This window comes from Onychostoma macrolepis, chromosome 20, assembly GCF_012432095.1.
Source record: "Onychostoma macrolepis isolate SWU-2019 chromosome 20, ASM1243209v1, whole genome shotgun sequence".
NCBI lineage: Eukaryota > Metazoa > Chordata > Actinopteri > Cypriniformes > Cyprinidae > Onychostoma > Onychostoma macrolepis.
Window position 1 is genome coordinate 16,218,818 of NC_081174.1, and position 24,151 is coordinate 16,242,968.

At 36.8% G+C, this 24,151-nt stretch overlaps 1 protein-coding gene across 2 annotated transcripts; it reads left to right on the forward strand.

Annotated features, from left to right (window-relative positions):
- On the forward strand, positions 1-24,151 carry moxd1 (monooxygenase, DBH-like 1). 2 transcript variants are annotated; one of them, XM_058756132.1, is made up of 12 exons: positions 1-435; positions 1,702-1,848; positions 2,120-2,287; positions 2,738-2,821; positions 6,765-6,947; positions 7,020-7,122; positions 8,343-8,509; positions 9,370-9,561; positions 10,391-10,450; positions 18,801-18,943; positions 22,884-23,052; positions 23,209-24,151. In XM_058756132.1, exons 1-12 carry the CDS (start codon positions 166-168, stop codon positions 23,368-23,370), a joined length of 1,848 nt encoding a protein of 615 aa, XP_058612115.1. In that variant the 5' UTR covers positions 1-165; the 3' UTR covers positions 23,371-24,151. The 2 variants fall into 2 exon arrangements, with proteins under 2 accessions (XP_058612115.1, XP_058612117.1); XM_058756134.1 differs by having other exon boundaries at positions 6,765-6,944.

The window sequence follows — 24,151 nt, forward strand, 5'->3', positions numbered from 1 at the left end:
CAGTTCAGCGGTGGGAGGCTGCCAGCGCTTGAAAGGATCATTCGCCTCCAATGCACCAAAGCAAACAAACACTCTTGCCCTCGGAAGTTGCATATTTCCATAAACTGCTCTATGGATAAAAAGCGTCCTTGAGTGCAGTCGGTGTTGTTTGCGATTAAGCTCGATATGTCTGAAAATCAGCCTCTTTGCGCTCTAGTTTTCTTAACTTCACTCTTCTGTTCGGCATGCTCACATGGGACACGATTCGTTCATTCAGCTGCACTAGATGCGGATGGGAGATACAACATTAAGTGGGGATTTGACGAGTCCACGATAACTTTTGAAGTAGAAGTGGAAACGAAAGGATATATAGGATTCGGTTTGTCGCCGACCGGTGCGATGTCCTCGTCTGATATTGTGATAGGTGGTGTGCTCAACGGAAGTCCATATCTGCTGGTAAGTGTGCACGCACCTTTGGGTTTGAATGCATCTCACATTCAACGCTGATTATACAGTTAGAGAACTCTGACTCACAATTTAAAATCAGTCTGCTGCATTTGATCTCTGTAAATGTTGGGCTGGATTGATTATTATTATTTCTGTTTTAAGTACTGAATTTATTTAAGTCATTTGAGTCTTATTTGGGTTTTTTTTTTTAACAAAAATGTTTGGTATGGATCTGTTTTGGATAATCTTTTCTTCTATTTAACTATATAACAATAATTGTAAGAATAAATAATGTTTTTTTGTTTGTTTGTTTGTTTTACTGTCCCATAATGTCACTGTGCATTCATCAGAAAATACACAGGTCACACTCCACATGCAGAATATATAACTAATAAAGTTATATATGATTTATATATTAATTGCTCAACTTTTTACAGGCATTCATTCAAAAATAATTTGCACTGCTTTGAATCACAAAACAACTTTGCATAATTATCCATGTAATTATTATTATTTATTTATTGGGTGTCGATAAAGCAGAAATTAAATGCATATTCTGTATATTATCAGAACATGGTAGTGGTCGGAAAAAAACGATATTTATTATTGTTATAATTTGTCATTTTTAGTTGACTTCCATCATTTTTTACTATAAATGGGAATCTTAAACATGCAATGTTCATAGAGTTTGTTATAAAATTATATTTATATCCACCCTCCAAGACCACTTTCGAAGATTTAAATCTGCAATTGAAATCTACTGCAATGAGATCATCCACTGACCCACTGACCTGACTACAATCAGCTGCCCTGTTGTGACCTGGATTTTATTCAGAGAGCACTCATATAAACAATACTGTTTCAAATGCAAGCAGCGAAATATTTCAGTACATCCACACTGTTGTATATTCTCTGCACACTAATCTCCATCTAGCTGATGTATACAATAGAAGTTTATGATTAGATTTCAACACAGCACTATTCATCAGCATTGTGTAATGAAGGCTCATTTATATCAATACATTTCTGTTTCAGTTTTGTAAGCATGAGTCATGACGTCTTTTGATCCAAAACATATTCATAATGGTGTCTGAATGTATTGGAAACAAATAGGACATTTGCCAGTGCAGCTAACCAAACATTTTGAGCAAAGGTTATCAAATGTGACCACACGCACATGTATTTACTCACATGATTCCAGTACTCCTTAAAAATAGCTTCTTTTCTGATTCAAACCTGAGATGGACTAACTTCGTTCCTCCTCACTCTGCTTAGGACTACTATACAGACTCAAACAGAAAGGTCCATAAAGATGTGCTGCAGAGCTACCAGCTGCTGTACGGCAGAGAGAATAACACACATACTGTTCTGGCTTTCAGCAGAAACCTCCAGACCTGTGATGACAATGACAAAGTCATTACGGTAGGTTTGACTACATGCGTTATTACATCTTGCTCCGTAAGTCTGAAAGAACCATCAGGGGCAGTGTCTGTAACCAGCTTTTTTTGGAGCCATTTTTTGAACTCTTGGTTGTAATTTTAGCACACTGCCATTTGTTCAGGGGAAATAATAGTACGGTGTTTTATTAAGGAGTTAAATAAACTCACTTCCCCAAAATGTTGTCAAATTATTACTTGTATAGACAGTCTTTTGCACTTAAGTCTACAATTACCCAAAATTGGTCAATGCCCAGGGCAGTACAGTGAGAGTGATCTGGGCGTTCCACGCGGAGGACGTGGGAATGTCAGGACCAGTCTACCACGGGACGAACAGAGGCAGAAAGAGTCTGCGATTACTCAACCCTGGAACCAGCTCCAGCATCCCAGCAGGAACAGCTTTCTTTGACCTTCAAAACAAGGAGGTGAGGAAAGTGCATTCAGCAGACTGCTGGAGCGTTTGATGAGCTAGGAGTGACAGAGAACGGCTTAGCCCTAGGCAGTGTTATACCTACCGTTTCATCTATTTTTGCGTGCTTAGGAATCAAGGTCCTTGTGGTTACATATGAATCCTTTTTAAATACAGACCCTTTTGCTTCCTGATTGGGTCTTTTGAATGAAAACAAGGCCCCTTTTATGCTTGTGGGATACTGCCAAACACCAGATTTTATAAGAGTGTACATATTTACAACCACATAACAAATACTCAGCATTGAATAGGGAAAAAACAGGAAATGGGATTAATAAAACGTCCGTGCTCTCCAGTCCACAATGGAATACTTGTGTTTGTTGCTGTCTAAATGCTACATTTAACTGTTTTGTAACTGATGCAAATCTTTTATCTATAAATTTGTTAACATGTTCAAATATTGTAGGTTCCTGTACCGCACAAGGATACAACATACTGGTGTCAGATCTTTAAATTTCCAGAGCTGAAGAAAAAACATCATATAATCAGAGTGAGTAATAAAACTCTTTACATTTTCAAGAATGCTCATCATAATCAATTCCTAATATTTTAAAACATTTAAATTCATTCAAGTCATGAATCATACGAAGCAGTTAAACTTCAGTCAAGCTTCTGTTTTTAAAAAGTAACTACACTAAAATATATATTTCCTGGGACAATAACAATAACTAACAACTCAAATTGGTGAATCATTTTTGTGAATCTGTTCATTTCTGGATGAACAGATTTCCTCGAATAATATGTGAAGGAGGACCACTGCAAACAATTCACAAGAATTAATCAAACTTTACAATACAATGTCGCATGTATGTTCTGTATATGTATGTTGTTTGACCTAGTTTCCTTTGTTCCTACTTTCCCGCCAATAGTTTATTGTAGTTACCCATTGATTTGATTAGTGTCTGCATCTGTTTGATTTGTGTGTTTCATTATAAGTATAAGCCCTGTGTTTTCTTCTGTTCACTGTCAGTTGTCTTTGCGTGTAACCTGCTTGTTCTGTTCTGTTCCAGTTTTGGAGTTTGTGTATATACAACTAAATTGCTGTGCTTAGATTCAATCTCTCAACTTCATTTGCAACCAGGCTGTGACAGCATCATATAAGAAAGGACTGTTTATAATTCACTAGAATGAATCAGATTTTTCCAACACTACATGCAGTATGAGAGCGAGATGACCGTTTATGCGTGAACTGATTCATGAGAATAAAATTGAAAAACTGTACAATATAAGACAGAGAGGATCCAAATCTGTGATCAGTGTGAAAGCTGAACACAGTTTTGGTTTAAGTATGTATTTCATGTTACTGAATAAATAGCGTCACCATTTTTTGTTACTGTTGTTACTATGTTGGACACTATATTTTCTAAATATGTTTAAAACATAAATTAGATTCCTCGTATATGATTTCATTTCAAAACATGGTATGTTTTACCTCATATGGTGGTTTTTACTTCTCTACAGTATCTTGTCACCTGCATCGGTTTAGATCTCTTTCTGTCTCTCTCTGTCCTTCAGCTTCTTTTTTTGTCTCACCTGCTTATTATTGTCTTTTGCAGCTGCTATTTGTAGATCAGACATGTTTTTTGAAATTATACTCTCTGACCCAGATGAAAGAGTCTTCCCGTAACTAAGCTTTTCAAGTTTTCTTAATTAGAGGCAGAATAGGTACTTTAATCATATGATAAAATACTACAATTAAGCATCATCCTTTCAGGCTAATTTTTCAGATGCACTAACCTTTAATTTAATTTAATTGTTGTAGTCACCAGTTCGTGCCCATGTAAAATTCAGCTGTGGAAAGACAGGCATGCATTCATCTACATGAATTCATCGCTATGGCTACAGCTCCACATTTTTAGCGAAAACATAAGCGCTGCACATGCAGAAGTGAGCAGCTCACGGTATGAATGTAACCCATTTAGTTTGCTGCAGTGTTCAGTATGTAATGCACCGGATACAAAGACTCTACAGTGAATAGACTTGTGTGTATTCCGTGTTTCACAAGATGATGAAACGTACAGACAAGTGCACACTGACACATTCTGACATTCACTAGATGCACTTTAATCGTGGCCTAAATATTGCTTGGGATCATGTTTGAGTTAGATATTACATTTTGCCTCCATTTAACCTTTCATTAATATCAGCTGAACACAAATCAGTTGAAACCAGCTAGTGAATAATTATTGTGACCCCTCTTTGCCCTCTTTTCCTGTCCTCTCTACATACAGTAGCCTGGCATTCGGAAAGCTCAAGGCTGTGTTAGTCAGATGCCAACAGCTGCCCCATAACCACAGCAGTGTCTGGATGTTTCCTACTCTGTCCCCACTCAGTTTCATGGAGCAGATGTTGAACTGTCAAACAGGAGCAGATTTTCCAGACACTGTGCACTCACTGTCTATATTCAGGCCATATTGTCACTGTCCTTATTCAGTCAAAAACCTCATGCTAGTGATGCCAGAAGAGGCTGTCTGGGTGTACTTTATACAGTATAGTGCTCCTGAGATCCCAAATAAAAGTTGCAATGAAAAAAGGTATAGGATTTACTTTAAAGCAAATTCCACTCAGAAATTGATAGTAAATTTCACAATTACAAAGAAACACATTGAATTAAGCTTGAAATTTTGAAGTATAAAGGCTTGTAAATGTGCTCTATTAATCTTTTTCTTTTCTTTTTTTCAGTGTACTTTATTTGCTTTGGCATATTGCAGATGATTTACTAAGAATAAATCCGTAAATCGGCCCGTGCAAATACACACACACATACTTACAGTAAATTTGGCTTGTGCTTGTGGTAATTGTCACAAATGTTTGTCATCCAGCTCATTTTCTGGGCTCTGTGATGAGCAATTTACTAGAATACCCCAGATTGCGAGCAATGTTAGTGACTTCTCAGTGACAAAACACAGAGAATGTTGCTGCATCTTTTAAAGCATCCATTTGAGTGACATTGATACAGCCTTGTGCATAAAATCATACTGTTTGCTGTATTGCAGTATAATGACAACAGTAGCATTATAAGGATGGTAAGATCTGAATCTGTGATGGATTTAGATGGATGGATCAAACATGTTATTGGTTAAAAACAACAGAATACTACTACACAATCTATGTTCATTAGATTTTGGGACTTCAAAACAAAATGGCTCCGAATGGGTAAAAAAGAGGAGGTGGAAGGGAAATAAAGGAATGTTTGAATATTTATTCAGCCACTGTTTGGCCCTGGGTCCCACTGCTTCAGGCAGAGACCCCTGGAAGAGAAGGACACAGTTCACTCTGTTGGATATGCTTTTATTTAGAATTCCAGTTCCGACAGAAGAAGCCCACTGTGAGGAGAAAAATAATACTAAAATCCCCACTTCCTATTCCAGAGATATCCAAGCTAGTTTTAGCTCAACAATCCACACACACACACACACACAGAGAGAGAGAGAGATTTTCTTGTAGAGGATCAAAATAGAGTGGTTTAAAAAGATAACCTACTTTTATCAAATCTGTATGGCTGATCCCTTTATCAAAGCTTGGACCAGTGTTCTTGTATTGGATTAAAGAAAATAACTTCTCAGATTCATTAAAGCAATACTTTCACTACATTCTGTTCAAAAGTTTGTTGTTAGTAAGGTTTATTTTAAGAAATTACTACTTTTAATAAGCAGGTCACATTAAATCAAAAGTGACAGTAAAGATATCGTTATTAATTCTGAAAATAAATTCAGTTTTGCCATCACAGGAAAACAAATTAAAACAGAATACAAATAGAAAATAAATATTTTTAATTGTAATAATAATTCACACTAACACCTTTTTACTGTATTTTTGATCAAAATACACCATGGGTGAGTATGAGAGACTTCTTTAAAAACATTTAAAAGTCTTACAAACCCCAAACTTTTGAATGTTAATGTACATTAACTAAATATTAATCAGGGTTAGTTTAAATTCAGATTTTATGTAATAATTTGTTGTTGAAGTAGAATTTGAATTGGTGTAACCAGAAGACAATTTACTTGAACTTTGTGAACAAATATAAACAATTTGGATTAATTATGTCTGTTCATTCTCTGATATGCATATTACAAGTACAACACTTGTAACAAAATTTAGCCATATATTAATATAGCCATAAAAAGAGATCATTTTAACAAACAGCAACACAAAATGTTTACCACATTGTTTGACATATTCATTGACATTTATGATACAATTTTCAGATTCAGTCTATAACTATAAATGATATATTGAGCAGTTTTACCATTTTACCTATTTGATTTTAATACCATTTCAATTCTTTAAATTAAAATTCTAACAATTCTGCATACTATCTTTGTTCAAATTCATACACAGAATTTGGAATACAAAAGGCATTCTCAATTCAATCCTGAGAGCACACAGCGCAGCTATTCATATTCCTCTCTGTTTGTTGTTGTTTTCAGATAGAGCCAAAGATTCAGAAGGGTCATGAGAACCTGGTTCATCACATTCTGCTCTACCAGTGCGACAGCAATCTGAACAAGAGTGAGATCGACAGAGGACATGAATGCTACCATCCAAATATGCCAGACTCCTTCTTCACCTGTGAAACCGTCCTGTTTGCGTGGGCTATTGGGGGAGAGGTGGTATTTCATGAGTTCATATTCATTCTAATAATAAAAAGTTTCAGATGTTGAATAGAATTTTATCCCTTGCAGGGCTTCACCTACCCTCCTCATGTTGGAATGTCTATGGGAACCTCAATAGACCCAGTCTATGTACAAATGGAGATTCACTTTGATAACCCATCTTTACAAAGAGGTACTGTACGTTATGATAAACTTTAAAGGGTTAGTTCACCCAAAAATGAAAATTAGCCCATGTTTTACTCAACCTCAAGGCATCCTAGGTGAATATGACTTTCTTCTTTCCGACTAATCCATTTGGAGTTATGTTAAAACTTGTCCTTGCTCTTCCAAGCTTTATAATGGCAGTGAGTGGGTGTTTTTTTCAACATTCCAAAAGAAGTGCAATAAAGCGCTTCCATCCAAAAAAAAAACATGCCTCAAACAGCTCGCGGGGTGAATAAAGGCCTCCTGTAGCTAATCAATGCTTTTTTGTAGAAAAAATATCCATATTTAAAACATTATAAACACTTTTCTCTCACTTACGCTAACTGTTGTACGCAGAAGCCATTCTGGGCGGATGACGTAGGCATAGCGCATGCGGCGGTGATTAGTGACGAACGCGGAAGCACAGAGGAAAGAGTGAAACGTGGATTTGTAAAGAAAAATGTCAGAGGAGTTCGATATAAGCCACGAGGAGACAGGTTTTCCTTTGCTAAAGTAAGGAAACTTTGCTTCCTTTGCTCCTGTAAACAAACTCGCGAGACTAGCATATCTCAGAGGCGCGTGCACTGCGCATACATCCTACGTCATCCGCCCGGAACAGCTTGCACATATGGCAGTTAGCAGAAGTGAGAGAAAAGTGTTTATAACGTTTTAAAAATGGATATTTTTCTTACAAAAATGCATTGTTTCGCTACAGGAGGCTTTTATTCACCCCTGGAGCCGTGTGAGGCATGTTGTATTATGGATGGATGCGCTTTATTGCACTTCTTTTGGACTGTTGATAAAAACACCCACCCACTGCCATTATAAAGCTTGGAAGAGCAAAGATAATTTTTAATATAACCCCGATTAGATTTGTCTGAAAGAAGAAAGTCCTTCATAAGGATGACTTGAGGGTGAGTAAAACATGGGCTAATTTTCATTTTTGGGTGAACTAACCCAAACAGTTTAAACTAACAGTTTAAAACCTGACTCACTTGCTGCCCTAAGTGACATAATTTAGCACAACTAGAGAATTACTACAGTTATTTCCTGTGACTTTTTGTTAATGTTTTTTATGTATCTGTTTGAGTATCTGTTAAGTGATCAGTATGGTCTCCATGGTAGATTACAGTGATTTTCTGCTATTAAATAATGAGCTTTTCTGTACGGTTTGAGTCTGAGCTTCTCAGAGTTTTGGTCTCACCACAGGGATAGTGGACAGTTCAGGCCTGCGTCTGTACTACAGCCCCAGCCTGAGGCGCTATGATGCTGGGGTCATCGAGACAGGAGTGTGGGTCAGTCTCTACCACATGCTGCCCCCAGGCATGCAGGATTATATTACAGAAGGACACTGCACACAGGAGTGTCTCCAAGAGGTGGGACTGCACAAAAAAAAAACACAGGAATTATTGTGGTTACACTCCATTTACACTTTATAAGTTCTTATTTGATACCTACACTACTACTGAAACATTTGTAATCACTATGAAAGACTCAGTATGCATTAAATTACAGTTAATTGCATATTATTACAAATGACTATTTATATAAATAAACTCTGTTCTAAAAGTATTTTATGCTCGCCAAGACTGTATCTATTTGATCAAAATAAAGTAAAAATGATATTATTGTTTAATATTATTACAATTTAAAATAATAAAACATTTTTAATATATTTAAAATGGCACTGATTCCTATAATGGCAAAGCTGAATTTTCAGCATCCATTACTCCAGTTTTCAGTCTAACATGATTTTTCAGAAATCATTCTAATAGGCTGATTTTCTGCTGAAGTGACTTTTCTTATTATTATCAATGTTTGAAACACTTGTGCTCTTTAATACTGCAGAGGAAATTATGATAATAATCCTATGATAATATTTATAGGATTTCTGATGACCACCATTTATTTTTTCAATCCAATCTTTTGTTTCATTATAAATATCTTTACTGTCATTTTTTATCAATTTAATGCATACTTGCTGAATAAAGGTATTAATTGGTAGTGTATAAAAATAGTATACACATGGTGGTGTAATGGTAGTGTATAAAAAAATAAATATTTTTAATAGTTTTTTTAAATTATTATTTAAATCAAATTACAAGCAATAATTGTCTTCAAAAACTTTTTCTTTTTTTTAAATGTCTTGGTAATTCCTAACATTTGAATGCTAGTGCAAGTTTCTCTAAATCCAGATTGAAAAAAGTATAATAACATGTGTCTCTCTTCCTGTAAGTCATTAGACAGCGAGATGCCCAGTGGAATTCATGTGTTTGCAGTTCTGCTCCATGCTCACCTGGCAGGACGGGCTATCAGAGCCAGACATTTCCGCCAGCAGGTCGAGCTCCAGCCACTAGCCTCAGACGATCAGTTTGATTTCAACTTCCAGGAGTTCCAGCCGCTCAGCCAGGAGAGGATCGTCCTGCCTGTCAGTCAGAGTCCATTTCAGTTTCATAATCATCATTGCTCCATCTGAGGGTGAAATTAATCATCAGATACAGTGAACCTCACAGTTTATGTTTAACCGATTTATGGAAAACCTAGAAATAAGCAGGGAATTTCAAAATGGTGAATTCTAGGCTTGGAAAATTAATGGAAAAATCAAAAGGTCAAAATGTGTGGCTGTCTGAAGGACATAAGTACAGTCTGTTCAATATGTCAGAGTGGTGTGTACCTGGGTGTCAATAGTGGTTAAACAATAAAATCTGTTCTCAAAAATTTCCAGGCCTTGTATGAACTCCAGAAAACATGGGTTATTAAATTTAGATGTAAGGGCTTTTATCCCTCACAGTCTTGTTTGGGTCAAATTAAATATGCTGTTTACTCTGACTAAAGTCTTTAGATTGTTTTCAGTGCTCTGAGTTTATAGCTGAGGGATTGGTAGTGTTTTAGCAGTAAAGAATAGAGCAATTATCATTATCTGCTCCAGTGTCTCAGCCATAGCCAAGCACTTTGTATTACCTAAGAGTAGTGTAATAAATTCAACATGTAAAGAGCACACACTGTGCATCTGCAGGACTGGTGTGTGTTTAAAAGTGCCCACAGGCGAGAGGTGACTCATGTGTGAGTTGTGACTTGTTGTCCTGTTCTGTTGTGTGATAACAGTCAGCCAGGTTTTAACAGTTTATACTCAAATGAGTTTCAATGGCCTATTCTGTTTGGCAAGCATCCAACAGTGAGCATAATTGATAAGCAAATGTTTTTTGTAATTCGCTTTTAATATCTGTGTGTTAACCGACATGTTTTTCTGTCACCAGGGGGATTCTCTAATCACTGAATGTAGATACAACACTAAAGGCAGAATGAACATGACCTGGGTAAGATTAAGGCTTCTAAAGCCTTGTATGCTTTTACTAACAGCAATTACATAGATTTGTGTCATATAGTTTGGCTAGGTTTTCTTGTGAATTACACCAATTATAGAGTTATTCATGATAGAAATCCTGGTTAACAGCAAGCTTAGTCAAACTGTTCAGTTCAGTTGTTCAGTCATGATGTCTGATTTGTAGGCCATTTCTCATTTCATTCACCAACTTAGTTCACCCAAAAATCAAAATTCTGTCTTGATTTGCTCATCCTTAAAGGGGTCATCGGATGCCCATTTTCCGGTTGACATGATTCTTTAGGGTCTTAATATAAAATCTATAACATACTTTGGTTAAAATTTCTCAATGGTAGTGTAAAAAAACACCTTCTTTACCCTGTCAAAATCAGCTCTGTTTTCATCAAGCCATTTTAGTCCATGTTGCTTTAAATACTAATGAGCTCTGCTGACCCCGCCCCTCTCTTCCATGGGGTGACGAGCAGACTTTAAACTTCAGCCGCAAAACTGGCTAACTAGCACATTATTAGGAAAGGCAATTTGCAAAGATTCCTAAAAAAAAAAAAACCTTATACTCACTTCTTCTGTAGATGAAGCTGGATCACGAATGATTCGCACAAACATAAATCATGTTTCCATCCAGTTTTTGCTCTGTTTTGTTATCGACAAAGAGAATATGCGTTAAAAAAACTTTGTGAAATTTCCTGTCTACAGCCTGTTTCTATCCAACTGGCCTTTTACCGATAAAATGGTGTACGTGAAAAAACCTAAAAACGAATTGTCACATAACTTTTGGTGTATCACAAAAAAAAATTGCCCTTGAGCTGTTTCCATACATAATTTATCCTATTGCTAGTAGCCTGTTCTTCATCCAATTGAAACAAAATAGCCTGTTATTAAATTGTATAGGCCTACATAAAATTATTTTTATTAGCCTAACAAGTTTCATGAGTTTTTTTTTTTTTTTTGTACTTTGTTATAGACTGTTAGATAGATTGGCTACTTAATCAAGCAATAATCATAAACAGGTGCAGTTGTATTATTATTATTTTTCTGATTAATGTTTATAGGAAATAGGAATGTTCATTTCAGTTATTTTATTTCTCCTAACCGACAGTCGTTAAGCCATATTAATCATTAACCAACAAGATTATATTAAATTACAATTAAATAAAATTTAAATTGATAGGTGGCTGTGACCTATTAAAAACACCTAAATTTGTTTTGCAGGGATTAATTTTATACATGCAAAAAGCAGCATAAACAACATGAACGTGAGGATTCACATGCACATCACGCATCTGCAGCACTTCCGCGAACGGAGAAAAACATAAGCTATTATATATAAAAGAAATAGGCCCATATGCAAAATATATTTTTCTGAATAATTAATGAATTAACAAAATGAAAGAAAAGTGGTGTCAAGTGATCGTGCCGGCGCCTCACACGCACAGTTAAGCATTTGCCTACTGACGACAACGCAGCCTGTTCATTGTCATATTAAAAAAATACAGTCAGCCAAACATATTGAAAAAACATGCTATTTTATTTCCCCTCACTCCACAACAAATCCTTTAAATTTAACGGTAGAAAGAACTCAGAACAAAACAAGAATAAAAATATAAGAAGCTAACAAGCCAAAACGAATTAGCTTAAACTTTTGTACTTCACGTTCCAATATCCATGTAAAACAAAATGTGCTTGTCATAATATCACGGGGGTATGGTGGTCAAGCTGAAAGGCACGGACTACAGGCTATTTAAACTGAACAGTGCACTGTAAAAAAAAGAATGTAAATGTAGGCTAGCCTACTAAAGGAACATCAAATTAAGATAAGTATGTTTGAGAGGTAACTTGTCTTTTTCTTACCATGTATAAAATAATTTTAGATGTAATATGAATATGGTTTAATGCACTTTTGAACTACAGGGAAACGGTGCTTTAACGTGAGTAACACCATGAACACGGACGCTTCCTATAGGCTAATTCTGTCATGTCACACCACATATATGGAATTCGATATGGAATTTATACACTAAAGTTAAATGGAAAAAGATTGTGTCGACACACGAGAAATTTTATTGATAATTGGCATTTCCATCAGCTACAGGTGCATCTCAATAAATTAGAATGTCGTGGAAAAGTTCATTTATTTCAGTAATTCAACTCAAATTGTGAAACTTGTGTATTAAATAAATTCAATGCACACAGACTGAAGTAGTTTAAGTCTTTGGTTCTTTTAATTGTGATGATTTTGGCTCACATTTAACAAAAACCCACCAATTCACTATCTCAACAAATTAGAATACTTCATAAGACCAATAAAAAAAAACATTTTTAGTGAATTGTATGCCTTCTGGAAAGTATGTTCATTTACTGTATATGTACTCAATACTTGGTAGGGGCCAACACCATGGTCATTTAACCAACTTTTGCTGCTTTTGGCAGTGTGGGCAGGTGCCAAGTCCTGCTGGAAAATGAAATCAGCTTCTTTAAAAAGCTGGTCAGCAGAAGGAAGCATGAAGTGCTCCAAAAATTTCTTGGTAAACGGGTGCAGTGACTTTGGTTTTCAAAAAACACAATGGACCAACACCAGCAGATGACATTGCACTCCAAATCATCACAGACTGTGGAAACTTAACACTGGACTTCAAGCAACTTGGGCTATGAGCTTCTCCACCCTTCCTCCAGACTCTAGGACCTTGGTTTCCAAATGAAATACAAAACTTGCTCTCATCTGAAAAGAGAACTTTGGACCACTGGGCAACAGTCCAGTTCTTCTTCTCCTTAGCCCAGGTAAGACGCCTCTGATGTTGTCTGTGGTTCAGGAGAGGACAACTGTAGCCAAATTCCTTGACACGTCTGTGTGTGGTGGCTCTTGATGCCTTGACCCCAGCCTCAGTCCATTCCTTGTGAAGTTCACCCAAATTCTTGAATCGATTTTGCTTGACAATCCTCATAAGGCTGAGGTTCTCTCGGTTGGTTGTGCATCTTTTTCTTCCACACTTTTTCCTTCCACTCAACTTTCTGTTAACATGCTTGAATACAGCACTCTGTGAACAGCCAGCTTCTTTGGCAATGAATGTTTGTGACTTACCCTCCTTGTGAAGGGTGTCAATGATTGTCTTCTGGACAACTGTCAGATCAGCAGTCTTCCCCATGATTGTGTCGCCTAGTGAACCAAACTGAGACACCATTTTGAAGGCTCAGGAAACCTTTGCAGGTGTTTTGAGTTGATTAGCTGATTGGCATGTCACAATATTCTAATTTGTTGAGTGAATTGGTGGGTTTTTGTTAAATGTGAGCCAAAATCATCACAATTAAAAGAACCAAAGACTTAAACTACTTCAGTCTGTGTGCATTGAATTTATTTAATACACAAGTTTCACAATTTGAGTTGAATTACTGAAATAAATGAACTTTTCCACGACATTCTAATTTATTGAGATGCACCTGTATATCGTAAATGTTTTAAAGGCTAAATATTTTTTTGCAAAAAAAAATCCTTGGATGGTTAAAGACGCATTTAGGAAGATCGGGATCATTGCATTCCTTTCAAAATGAAAGTAACGTTAATCCTCTGCGTCTTCAGCGGCTGTCGGGAGTAAATGACGACTGCTATATTCATTATTACATCCTACAACAAAATGCCTCAATCACTTAATCTGAGACATCTTGTCTTCCCCTGCACCAGAGTTGACACAATGGCGGATTGATGACAGCTCACTCAGGGCAGGTCTATGGTAAGACGGTCTTGTTGTGGGAGCAGCCTGATTTGCCCCTATTATGCCCCTTTCTGCAAGATGTAATATAAGTCTCAGGCAGGGCCGCTGCTGGCCAAATGGGTGCCCTAAGCAGAATTATATTGTTGTGCCCCCTCCCTCAAATATTACGGAAGTTTAAAAAAAAACAAAAAAAACATCTAGCCTATAAGGATCAAAACAGAACTTTAATAAAATATAAAAGTAAATAAATAAATAGTAATTAAATTGTATTATTCACAAATTTCAATTGTAGCTCTAGACAGTTACCTGACTTTATTAATACAGTTATCTGACTGATTTTATAGTCTCATGCATTCAGAAATCACGCAAAAAGGAAATTAAGCAGTTTTACTACAATAAACCATGGTTAATTTTTGTAAGAGTTGTGATGTCCACATGTTTTTTGTTGAAGAAATTATAGAGGCTGTGTCATCTATAGCAAAAAGGTGGCCAAAAATTAAAGATCAAGTGGATATTTGAATGAAATGTTTGGTCAATAGCCTATTAAACAAGGACTTGATCGTCCTGTAAGTATAACAGCAGCAATTACCAGGCCTTTGGCTCCCTTTGCAGGCATTTGTAATAACATGTAATGTACATAAATTATTTATTATGTATTACATTATTTTAACAGTATTTATCAATGAAACCATATAACTATTAATTAACCAATCATTATTGCCTCATTGTTTTTATATAATGCATTTTAAGTCATTTTAAAGGCTGTTGTTGGCTTAGGTCTGTTTTTTTATATATATAGTGGGGGGGGGGATTATTTGATCCCCTGCTGATTTTGTATGTTTGCCCACTGACAAAGAAATGATCAGTCTATAATTTTAATGGTAGGTTTATTTTAACAGTGAGAGACAGAATAACAAAAAAAAAGTCCAGAAAAACGCATTTCAAAAACGTTTTACATTGATTTGCATTTTAATGAGTGAAATAAGTATTTTATCCCCTATCCATCAGCAAGATTTCTGGCTCCCAGGTGTTTTTTATACAGGTAAGGAGCTGAGATTAGGAGCACTCTCTTGAAGGGAGTGCTCCTAATCTCAGTTTGTTACCTGTATAAAAGACAACCTGTCCACGGAAGCAATCAATCAATCAGATTCCAAACTCTCCACCATGGCCAAGACCAAAGAGCTGTCCAAGGATGTCAGGGACAAGACTGTAGACCTACACAAGGCTGGAATGGGCTACAAGACCATCGCCAAGCAGCTTGGTGAGAAGGTGACAACAGTTAGTGCGATTATTCGCAAATGGAAGAAACACAAAATAACTGTCAATCTCCTTCAGTCTGGGGCTTCATGCAAGATCTCACCTCGTGGAGTTTCAATGATCATAAGAACGGTGAGGAATCAGCCCAGAACTACACGGGAGGATCTTGTCAATGATCTCAAGGCAGCTGGGACCATAGTCACCAAGAAAACAATTGGTAACACACTATGCAGTGAAGGACTGAAATCCTGCAGCACCCGCAAGGTCCCCCTGCTCAAGAAAGCACATGTACAGCCCGTCTGAAGTTTGCCAATGATTCAGAGGAGAACTGGGTGAAAGTGTTGTGGTCAGATGAGACCAAAATCAAGCTCTTTGGCATCAACTCATTTCGCCATGTTTGGAGGAGGAGGAATGCTGCCTATGACCCCAAGAACACAATCCCCACCGTCAAACATAGAGGTGGAAACATTATGCTTTGGGGGTGTTTTTCTGCTAAGGGGACAGGACAACTGAACTGCATCAAACAGGCGATGGACAGGACCATGTACCGTCAGGGCCAGGGCATTGAAGCCAGCCAGGGCATTGAAATGGGTATTCGTCATGGATGGGTATTCCAGCATGACAATGACCCAAAACACACGGCCAAGGCAACAAAGGAGTGGCTCAAGAAGAAGCACATTAAGGTCCTGGAGTGGCCTAGCCAGTCTCCAGACCTTAATCCCATAGAAAATCTGTGGAGGGAGCTGAAGGTTCGAGTTGCCAAACGTCAGCCTTGAAACCTTAATGACTTGGAGAGGATCTGCAAAGAGGAGTGTGACAAAATCCCTCCTGAGATGTGTGCAAACCTGTTGGCCAACTACAAGAGACGTCTGACCTCTGTGATTGCCAAACAAGGGTTTTGCCACCAAGTGCTTTGCGAAGTGGTCAAATACTTATTTCACTCATTAAAATGCAAATTAATTTATAACTTTTTTTGAAATGCATGTTTGTGGGGGTTTTTTTGTTGTTGTTGTTATTCTGTCTCTCACTGTTAAAATAAACCTACCATTAAAATTATAGACTGATCATTTCTTTGTCAGTGGGCAAACATACAAAATCAGCACGGGATCAAATAATTTTTTCCCCCACTGTATATATATATTATTATAAAACTTCTTTGTATAAATATTGATGAACATGATATTATTTGAAGTAACAAAACCATGGTTAATTTGCGGTTACCATGGCTACAAGAACCATGATTTTTGGTTTTATTCGTGTTAAAACTATGGCTAATTTTTGCAAGGGAACATGGAAACTCAGGGAGATTGTTATATGCATTGTTGGTGGTATAATATTACCGACATGAAAACACGTTATTAACGTCAACAGCCAAAAAATTTCACAGTATTATGAATGTGCCTGAAAGTGATGCACGGGCTTCGTTTTCATCTTCTTCTTTTTTTTGCGCCGCATTGCTGTAGTCTTTTCACGGGCATAGTTGTCCATCAATTATGATCATTTGCATTCAGCCGCAAACATGAGGTGCGAGCAGGCGCAGATGAGGGAATGGCGCATCACGTTTTTGTTTTTTGACCAACTGAGTGCCACCCTGGGAGTTGGTGCCCTACACAAACTGCGTACTCTGTGTATAGGGAGCGGCAGTACTGGCCTCAGGTGTCCCTAGAATGTGTTGATGTATTTTCAGCTCAAAATACCCCACAGATCATTTATAATGCCTATTTTAAGTGGAAGCAGAAATAGGCTGTTTTCGTACATGTATCTTTAAATGCAAATGAGCTGCTGGTCCCCGCCCCCTTTTCCAGAATAGGGCTGTGCCTTTACACCTCTTACTTCAGATAATGCTATCAAAAACATCTGTTTGGTTTTGATTATTGTTTCTATCACACATAAATCACATAAAGCCATTTCAGTTTAAACTTCTGATATACGGTTTTCTGAGAGCACACATCCGAAACAAGTGCAGAAAGCGGCTGTCATGACATGCGAGTACTAAACTAAGTTTATATCTTTAATGTCTTATTGCGCTTAAACTATCAAATGCACACAAGTTTGTTAAAAATAGTTTTGAGACTTTTTAATTAATGGGGATTAAAAAAAAGGAGCGGGTGGATTTTTATTATTAAGGGTGGATGTGTACACACACTGTCAACACACATTTATGCTCAAACAACATGTAAAAGTAAATTTTGCATAATACGTGCCCTTTAATGTCATTCCAAACCTGTGTGACTGAGTTTCTTTCTTCTGTTGAACATAAACAATATATTAAAGGGTTAGTTCACCCAAAAATGTAATTAATTACTCACCCTCATGTCATTCCAAACCCACAAGACCTTCGCGCATGCTGAACGTAATCAGCGTTGTTTACGTTCTGGGGTACTCCAAAATGGCGGAAGACGATAACTCGGGGAGAAGAATTGCTGAATAAATTATGTTATTATTGTTACGGTTTATTATTGTTATGTTGTTAAAATTACGGTTGAACCCCTGATATCACATGGACTATTTTACCAATGTCCTTGCTACATTTCTGTGCATTGATCGTGGTAATATCACTGCTGTCTATGGAGGGTCAGAGAGCTCTCAGATTCCATAAAAAATATCTTAATTTGTGTTCCGAAGATGAACGAAGGTCTTACAGGTTTAAATTACAAATTAGCTCAATTATGAATAGTTAACCTGTTATGTCTTTTAAAAATGTAAGTTGCTAATAATAATTACCATAAGGATGGCAGTTTACATGCTTGACTGCTCAACCATTGTAGTCCAAATGTACCATATCAACTTACTAGCAACAAAAACATTTACACACAAAAAACTAAAATTATTTATATTAATTAAACATTCTAAAAACTATTCAGAAGGAACCCACTGTACGACAATGCAAATCCTTTTCCACATTTTAGGACTACAAACTGAACAGCTCTATTAGAAAAATGCCTTTGAATCTCTTTTTTTTTTTTTTTCCTAGCCAGTCTGTGAAAGACTGCATGCTCTTTTGGCTAAACAATATATCTCTGGAGCTGCAGGTCTCTGGAGACGGATCCAGCTGCTGACGTTTTCCAGTACACATGCAGCCAGGAGCTGCACTCCTGATAGGCTGAGCTGAGCTGAGCTGCTTTTTCTCTGTAGACTGTCCACAATCCATAAACATCAGGGCCAAATCGCTGGTGTTTTGGATTCATATTAGAGAGATCAAGATATATTTGCTGCACTGTGCATGTCAGTTCAGCTTTGCTCAGTACTGGGAATAATTTGTCACAGGCCTCTGGCTGTAAAAGTGATTCAGATGCATTATGTCAGTGTAGTATTTCAAGGTCTTGACCCTAGTAATGTGGATTTTTTTTTTTTTTCCTACAGGGAGGTCTTAGTACACGGGATGAGATGTGTTTGTCATATCTGCTGTACTACCCCAGGGTCAATCTAGCCAGGTGTGAAAGTTTACCAGAAATCACCGGCCAGCTTAAATTCATTGGGGTCAAAGAGATCCAGGAGCCTGTTACGTAAGTCTGAGAAACCACTTCATTGAAGGGTTTTTTTTTTTGTTAGTGGCAAATACACATATTAGCCTCATAATGATGAATACGCACATGGTGCTGTAGTATGACTTAATTGTTTTATCTCATTATTATGAACATCCCTGTATATACCCAATTTTATATTATGTTCATGTTAAAGGTGCTGTAAGTGATTTAATGCAACATCAGTCCAAAAATATCCCAATGACTGTATATTTCATCCTGAAATATCAGATATGTCTCTGTGCCTGAGACTCTGTAAACTGCAAAAATCAGATTTTTTTTTGTTTTGTTTTGCAAATCAAAGGACTCACACATGTGCCTTTTTTAACTAATTGGTTGATCCGCAAGGTGGCAACACTTTCCCAGGCTATTGTTTCACAGTCTAAAAAAGAAACAGATGAGATGGAATGACAACAACAAACTAATGGAGACGGCAACAACAATAGATGACCATGTTTACGAGCGATTGTGGGAGAGAGTTAAGAGATCTCCACAACTTTAGGTTAACTGTGTACAAAGGCAATTTTATTGGACATAACTTCTGGAGAGAAATAACGCAGACACTGGACAAAGATGAAACTTTTTCTATCACGCACATGGAGTATGCGTTCAAATGGAATATTTTGAAACTACTTCGAAAGCCTCTGCATTCCACTGTAAAGCCCCAAGTATACTTATGTTTTTACACGTACACTAGGGTATGCTTACAATGTGTGTGATGTGAAGTTCATCATCATCACAGTACACACGTGGCCCGATTTTTGAGTCTAGTAAACCATAAAGCTATTTGTGCTGCAAACGAGTTTGTTTAAGATTATGATGATAAATGAAAATAATATAACATATACAGTTTGCAATATCAAGCAGCATAACGGATTGTTTTTGTACCGCTCTTAGGTTAAGCTGGATACTCCGAGCTTCAGTCTAAGTTCCAGAACAGCTCACTTACAGCTCCTTTAAAATAAAATTTGAAATGACAAAAGGAGGTACAGTAATAAGCAGAAAGCTACAGATATATAAAAAAGAGAACTGTGGGACATACAGTAGGTTATGAAACAAAAGAAAACAGAAACAATGGGAGAAGTAAAACAATGGAAAGAAAGTTCAAGTATGAAAAGTTCATCTAAATGAAACCAACTTGAAACAATTCTGTGAAATGGGAGACCTTCCAATGACTGCTCACATAAGACCGGCGTCACTATCATAGACCCATAAATAGCTTAACAGCGATTGATTGATGGCTCACTGGATGAGCAAATGAGGATAAATGTTTTCACTTATCCAAATGTTCTGGTTGTCATGTCAGCACAAGAGCTTTACAAGAAGATGTGCCATCTTGCTCCCATCAGAAAGTACAAATTGTTTGTCCGACCCACAGCTACATCTGGAATGGTCATTGTAAAATGTGTTTGTCTCATTCTAAGAGAGCTGAAAAAGAAAGACACCCTGAAACCATAAGGCCGTCAGACACATGGGATCAAATCTTGTTCATCCCTCTTGTAATTTGAGATAAAACTAAATAAATCCATCAATCTTAAAGACTTCTCTCCTTTCACATGTTTCTGGAATTTTAGTTGTGCTAAACATGACATCTGTGGTCATTATAACACCACTGTTGTATAACCCATTATGTTAGCAACACATTCATACATGGTGGTTCTCCAACAGTCATCTAGAAAGATAAATACATCTTGGCTAGTTTTGGGCAGAACTAGCTCTTTGAGATGTTATCGCAGCCACAGTATAAATCTAAAGATATACTGTATGAGTTTTAAGGGAGGTTCATGTCTCAAAGCAGCTGCGACTCACCGGTTCTGTGGGCGTCTGCTGAGCTGCTGATGTTTTGTACAGATTCCTTTTGCTGCTTTGTATAGAGAAAGAGAGATGTGTGGTTTGTTATGTCCGCACATGTTTGTTTGTGATTTCGCGTGTGAGCAGGCGAATGTGTGTTTTGGATGGACGTGGGTGTGTGTGTACGTCTATAAATGAAGAACATCTGAAGAGCCCTGCTGGTGGAGTGTGTTTATTCGACCCCCTGAGGCTCAGAGCAGTATTGTGCTCAGATGCTGGAATAAGGGGGATTATAAAGGGATAGACCTGGCAACTCTAAACAGATTTAGTTTCAAAGCTCTGCCCCAAGCGCCCTCTGTCTTTCGATCACCAAACACACACTCACACATGCATAAAAAGCACATTGAGCAGATATAGTTGCCTCAGGATTATCTTTGATCAGTCAGTAAATTAATGACACTCAAACCATCATATATGTTGTGAGGAATGTAGTAAATGGTACCAAATAAACATTTAAAAATGCTATCTTTTTCATTTCATTTCTCAGATTAAGTCTGTTAAGTATCAGAATAGCTAGGAAGATGAATTATTACCTTTATTTACAAAAGCAGATTATTTACTCATTTGCACTTAAAAAAATTAAAACTGCTAAAAAGGAGTTTGAATATACATACCTGAATTAATGTGAACTATGATATTTGTTTTAATATGTCTAGCTGAGAATAACCTGTGTGACTTTCTTCTATGAAACACAATTTGTGCTGATTTTCCATTTTTCTGTACTGTGCATAAAAATTGAAGCTTCCAGTAAACAGAATCATCTGAAAAGTATCATAAAAGTGGTTCAAAGTGTCCATTAAAAATCTGAATAAATCATTATTCATTTACAGATCAGTCAGTTCATTAAAAGATCCATTTAAAATGATCAGACCACACTTCTTTCATGAACAAACCAATAAGATCATCAGTTCATTTCTATCATTTGAATTCAAAATTCAAAAGAGTACACTCTTAAAAATAAAGGTGCTTAAAAGGTTCTTCACAGCGATGCCTAAGAACCATTTTTGGTTCCACAAAGAACCATTCAGTCAAAGGTTCTTTAAAGAACCATCTCTTTCTTACCTTTTTATAATCTGAAAAACCTTCTTTCGTCACAAAGAACCTTTTGTGAAACAGAAAGGTTCACTGTAAAAACAATTCCGTAAAATTTACGGTAAAAAAACAGCAGCTGTGGTTGCCGGAATTCTTCCGTAAAAAAATACGATAGCAACATTTTAGGCTTTACAGTTTTAACTTTTTTATCCACATTTACAGTTAAATACCATAATTTCATTAAATGATATAATGTTAATATACCAACCTATTGAAGTACTGAAATCTGTTTTGTACCTTTGTAATGCACTGATAACCACCAAATGCAGGTGGTGATGAGAAAGTCACATGATGAACCAAAGCCCATCACAAGCAGCTTTTAAATAATAACATATATAGAAGTATATATAAACTGAAATATGCAATAAACATTAATTTAACAACATTAGATGTAATATACAACCCTAATAAACATAACTGATAAGAAAAAACTAAGAAGAAACATAGTTATTTAAAAGAAAAAACATCCAATTTGAAATGCAACGCAGGGAATTCTGGGAATGTCAATCTACGGTTTTTCCCTGTAAATTTTACATTCTTTTCCACTTCCAAAAATGGTATTTCACTGTAAAATTGTCTGAAATGTCTAGTACAGTTTTTCACCGTATATATTAGGAGAACTTACCGTTAACCATTTAACAGGTTTTTACTGTAGCATTTTCACAGTTTTTTACCGTTAAAATCACGGTCATTTTTTACAGTGTTCCTCAGATGTTAAAGGTTGTTTATAGAACCATTTAGACAAAAAGGTTCTTCTATGGCATTGTGAAGTACCTTTATTTTTAAGAGTGTAATATGGACAAAAGTGTCTCTAAATTTATATATAAACACATTTTATGGTACTTTTCAGGTGCTTTGCATCCTTTTTGAAGCTTGAAAGCTCCATAGAAAACACTATCAAAATCTATATTGCTTTGCAAGTAAGGTTGTGATATTAATTAAATGTACTGTATCAAACTACCTCTTTTGCTCTTTGAAGAACTTGGCCCTTTGTGATTAAGAGTCCTAAGAAATACAGCAACCTCTCCTTCACGGAGGCCATGGACAAGTACAAGTGGACGAGGAAGAGAGGGAAAGCATTCAACGACATAGTACGCAAACTCCCCATGAACGTTCGTTGCTCCAAGATTGGTCAGGATGAGTGGTCGGTGAGTGATTTTGATTACACAGGGGTCTATTTTCTATATATGCATATGCGAATAAATGCATCCTTGGTGAGCATGACAGACTTCTTACTGACCCCAAGTTTTTTAACTGTTCCACATCAGAAAGCTGATTCAAGTTCTTCTTTCTGTCTCTATTAGATTCAAGGGGTGATCATCTCTCCTCCAGAGCTGAAGTCAGAGAAGACGTCGGCTGCTGTCGTGGCCTGTAGGAATGTCTCAGGGATTCAATGTGGATGCTCCCTCGCTCTGCTCCTCACTGCATGTCTTTTGCTAATACTACAGACCTGCTTACACCTCTAATGTCTGCAGTCATCTCAGCCCCCACTCATAAACATACATACAGCAGGTTTCCATCAGGCCTAGTGTTTCCCAGAAACAGTGATGCTCAACATTTACATCTTGCAGATACTATAGAGTAACTGCACTGTGTGACTCACTCTTGCTTAGCCTAAATCAAGTTTATCACTAACACTGATCACAACTGTGCTGTATTCATGTAGGATGTACTGTAGGCATCATACATGCTTCACATGGAATATCCTTGTTTAGCAGATACTACGGTCTTGACAGCCTCTCTAACAAATTTTTCACCATAGTTGTAAATCTTAATAATCTCACCACATGTTTGAAATAGGCTGTCACACTCCAGTACACCACAATTTATGGCTTGGGGGTTAAAGGGATAGTCCACCCAAAAATTAACATTTTGTCATCATTTACTCATTCTTATGTCATTCCAGCTCTGTATGACATTCTTCTGTGGAATATATTTTTGTATATTCATTTAAAGTCAATGAGTTCCACTGTTGTGTTGTACCCCATTGACTTTTATTGTAAGAACAAAAACAGTCAAAACTTCTTTATGAGCACTGTCATGCAGGCTTCCTCAGAAGTGGTGTAAATTTTTCAAGTCGCACTGGTAGTTTTATTAAAAGTTAAAAAAGTGAAAAATGCATTTAAAAAGTCACTGTCTAACACATGCAAATGCATTCAGTCCAGAGCTCTGCGAACTGTGTTCCTCTCATTATAAGCTAAATGTGTGTTTCATAAAGGAATGCTGGCATTATATTCAAAACCATTA

Coding starts and splice junctions, on each gene's coding strand:
- moxd1 (XM_058756132.1), top strand. CDS start 166: ATGTCTGAAAATCAGCCTCTTTGCGCTCTAGTTTTCTTAACTTCACTC. Junction 1,849..2,119: donor ACAATGACAAAGTCATTACG/GTAGGTTTGACT, acceptor GTCAATGCCCAG/GGCAGTACAGTGAGAGTGAT. Junction 23,053..23,208: donor TTGGTCAGGATGAGTGGTCG/GTGAGTGATTTT, acceptor TGTCTCTATTAG/ATTCAAGGGGTGATCATCTC.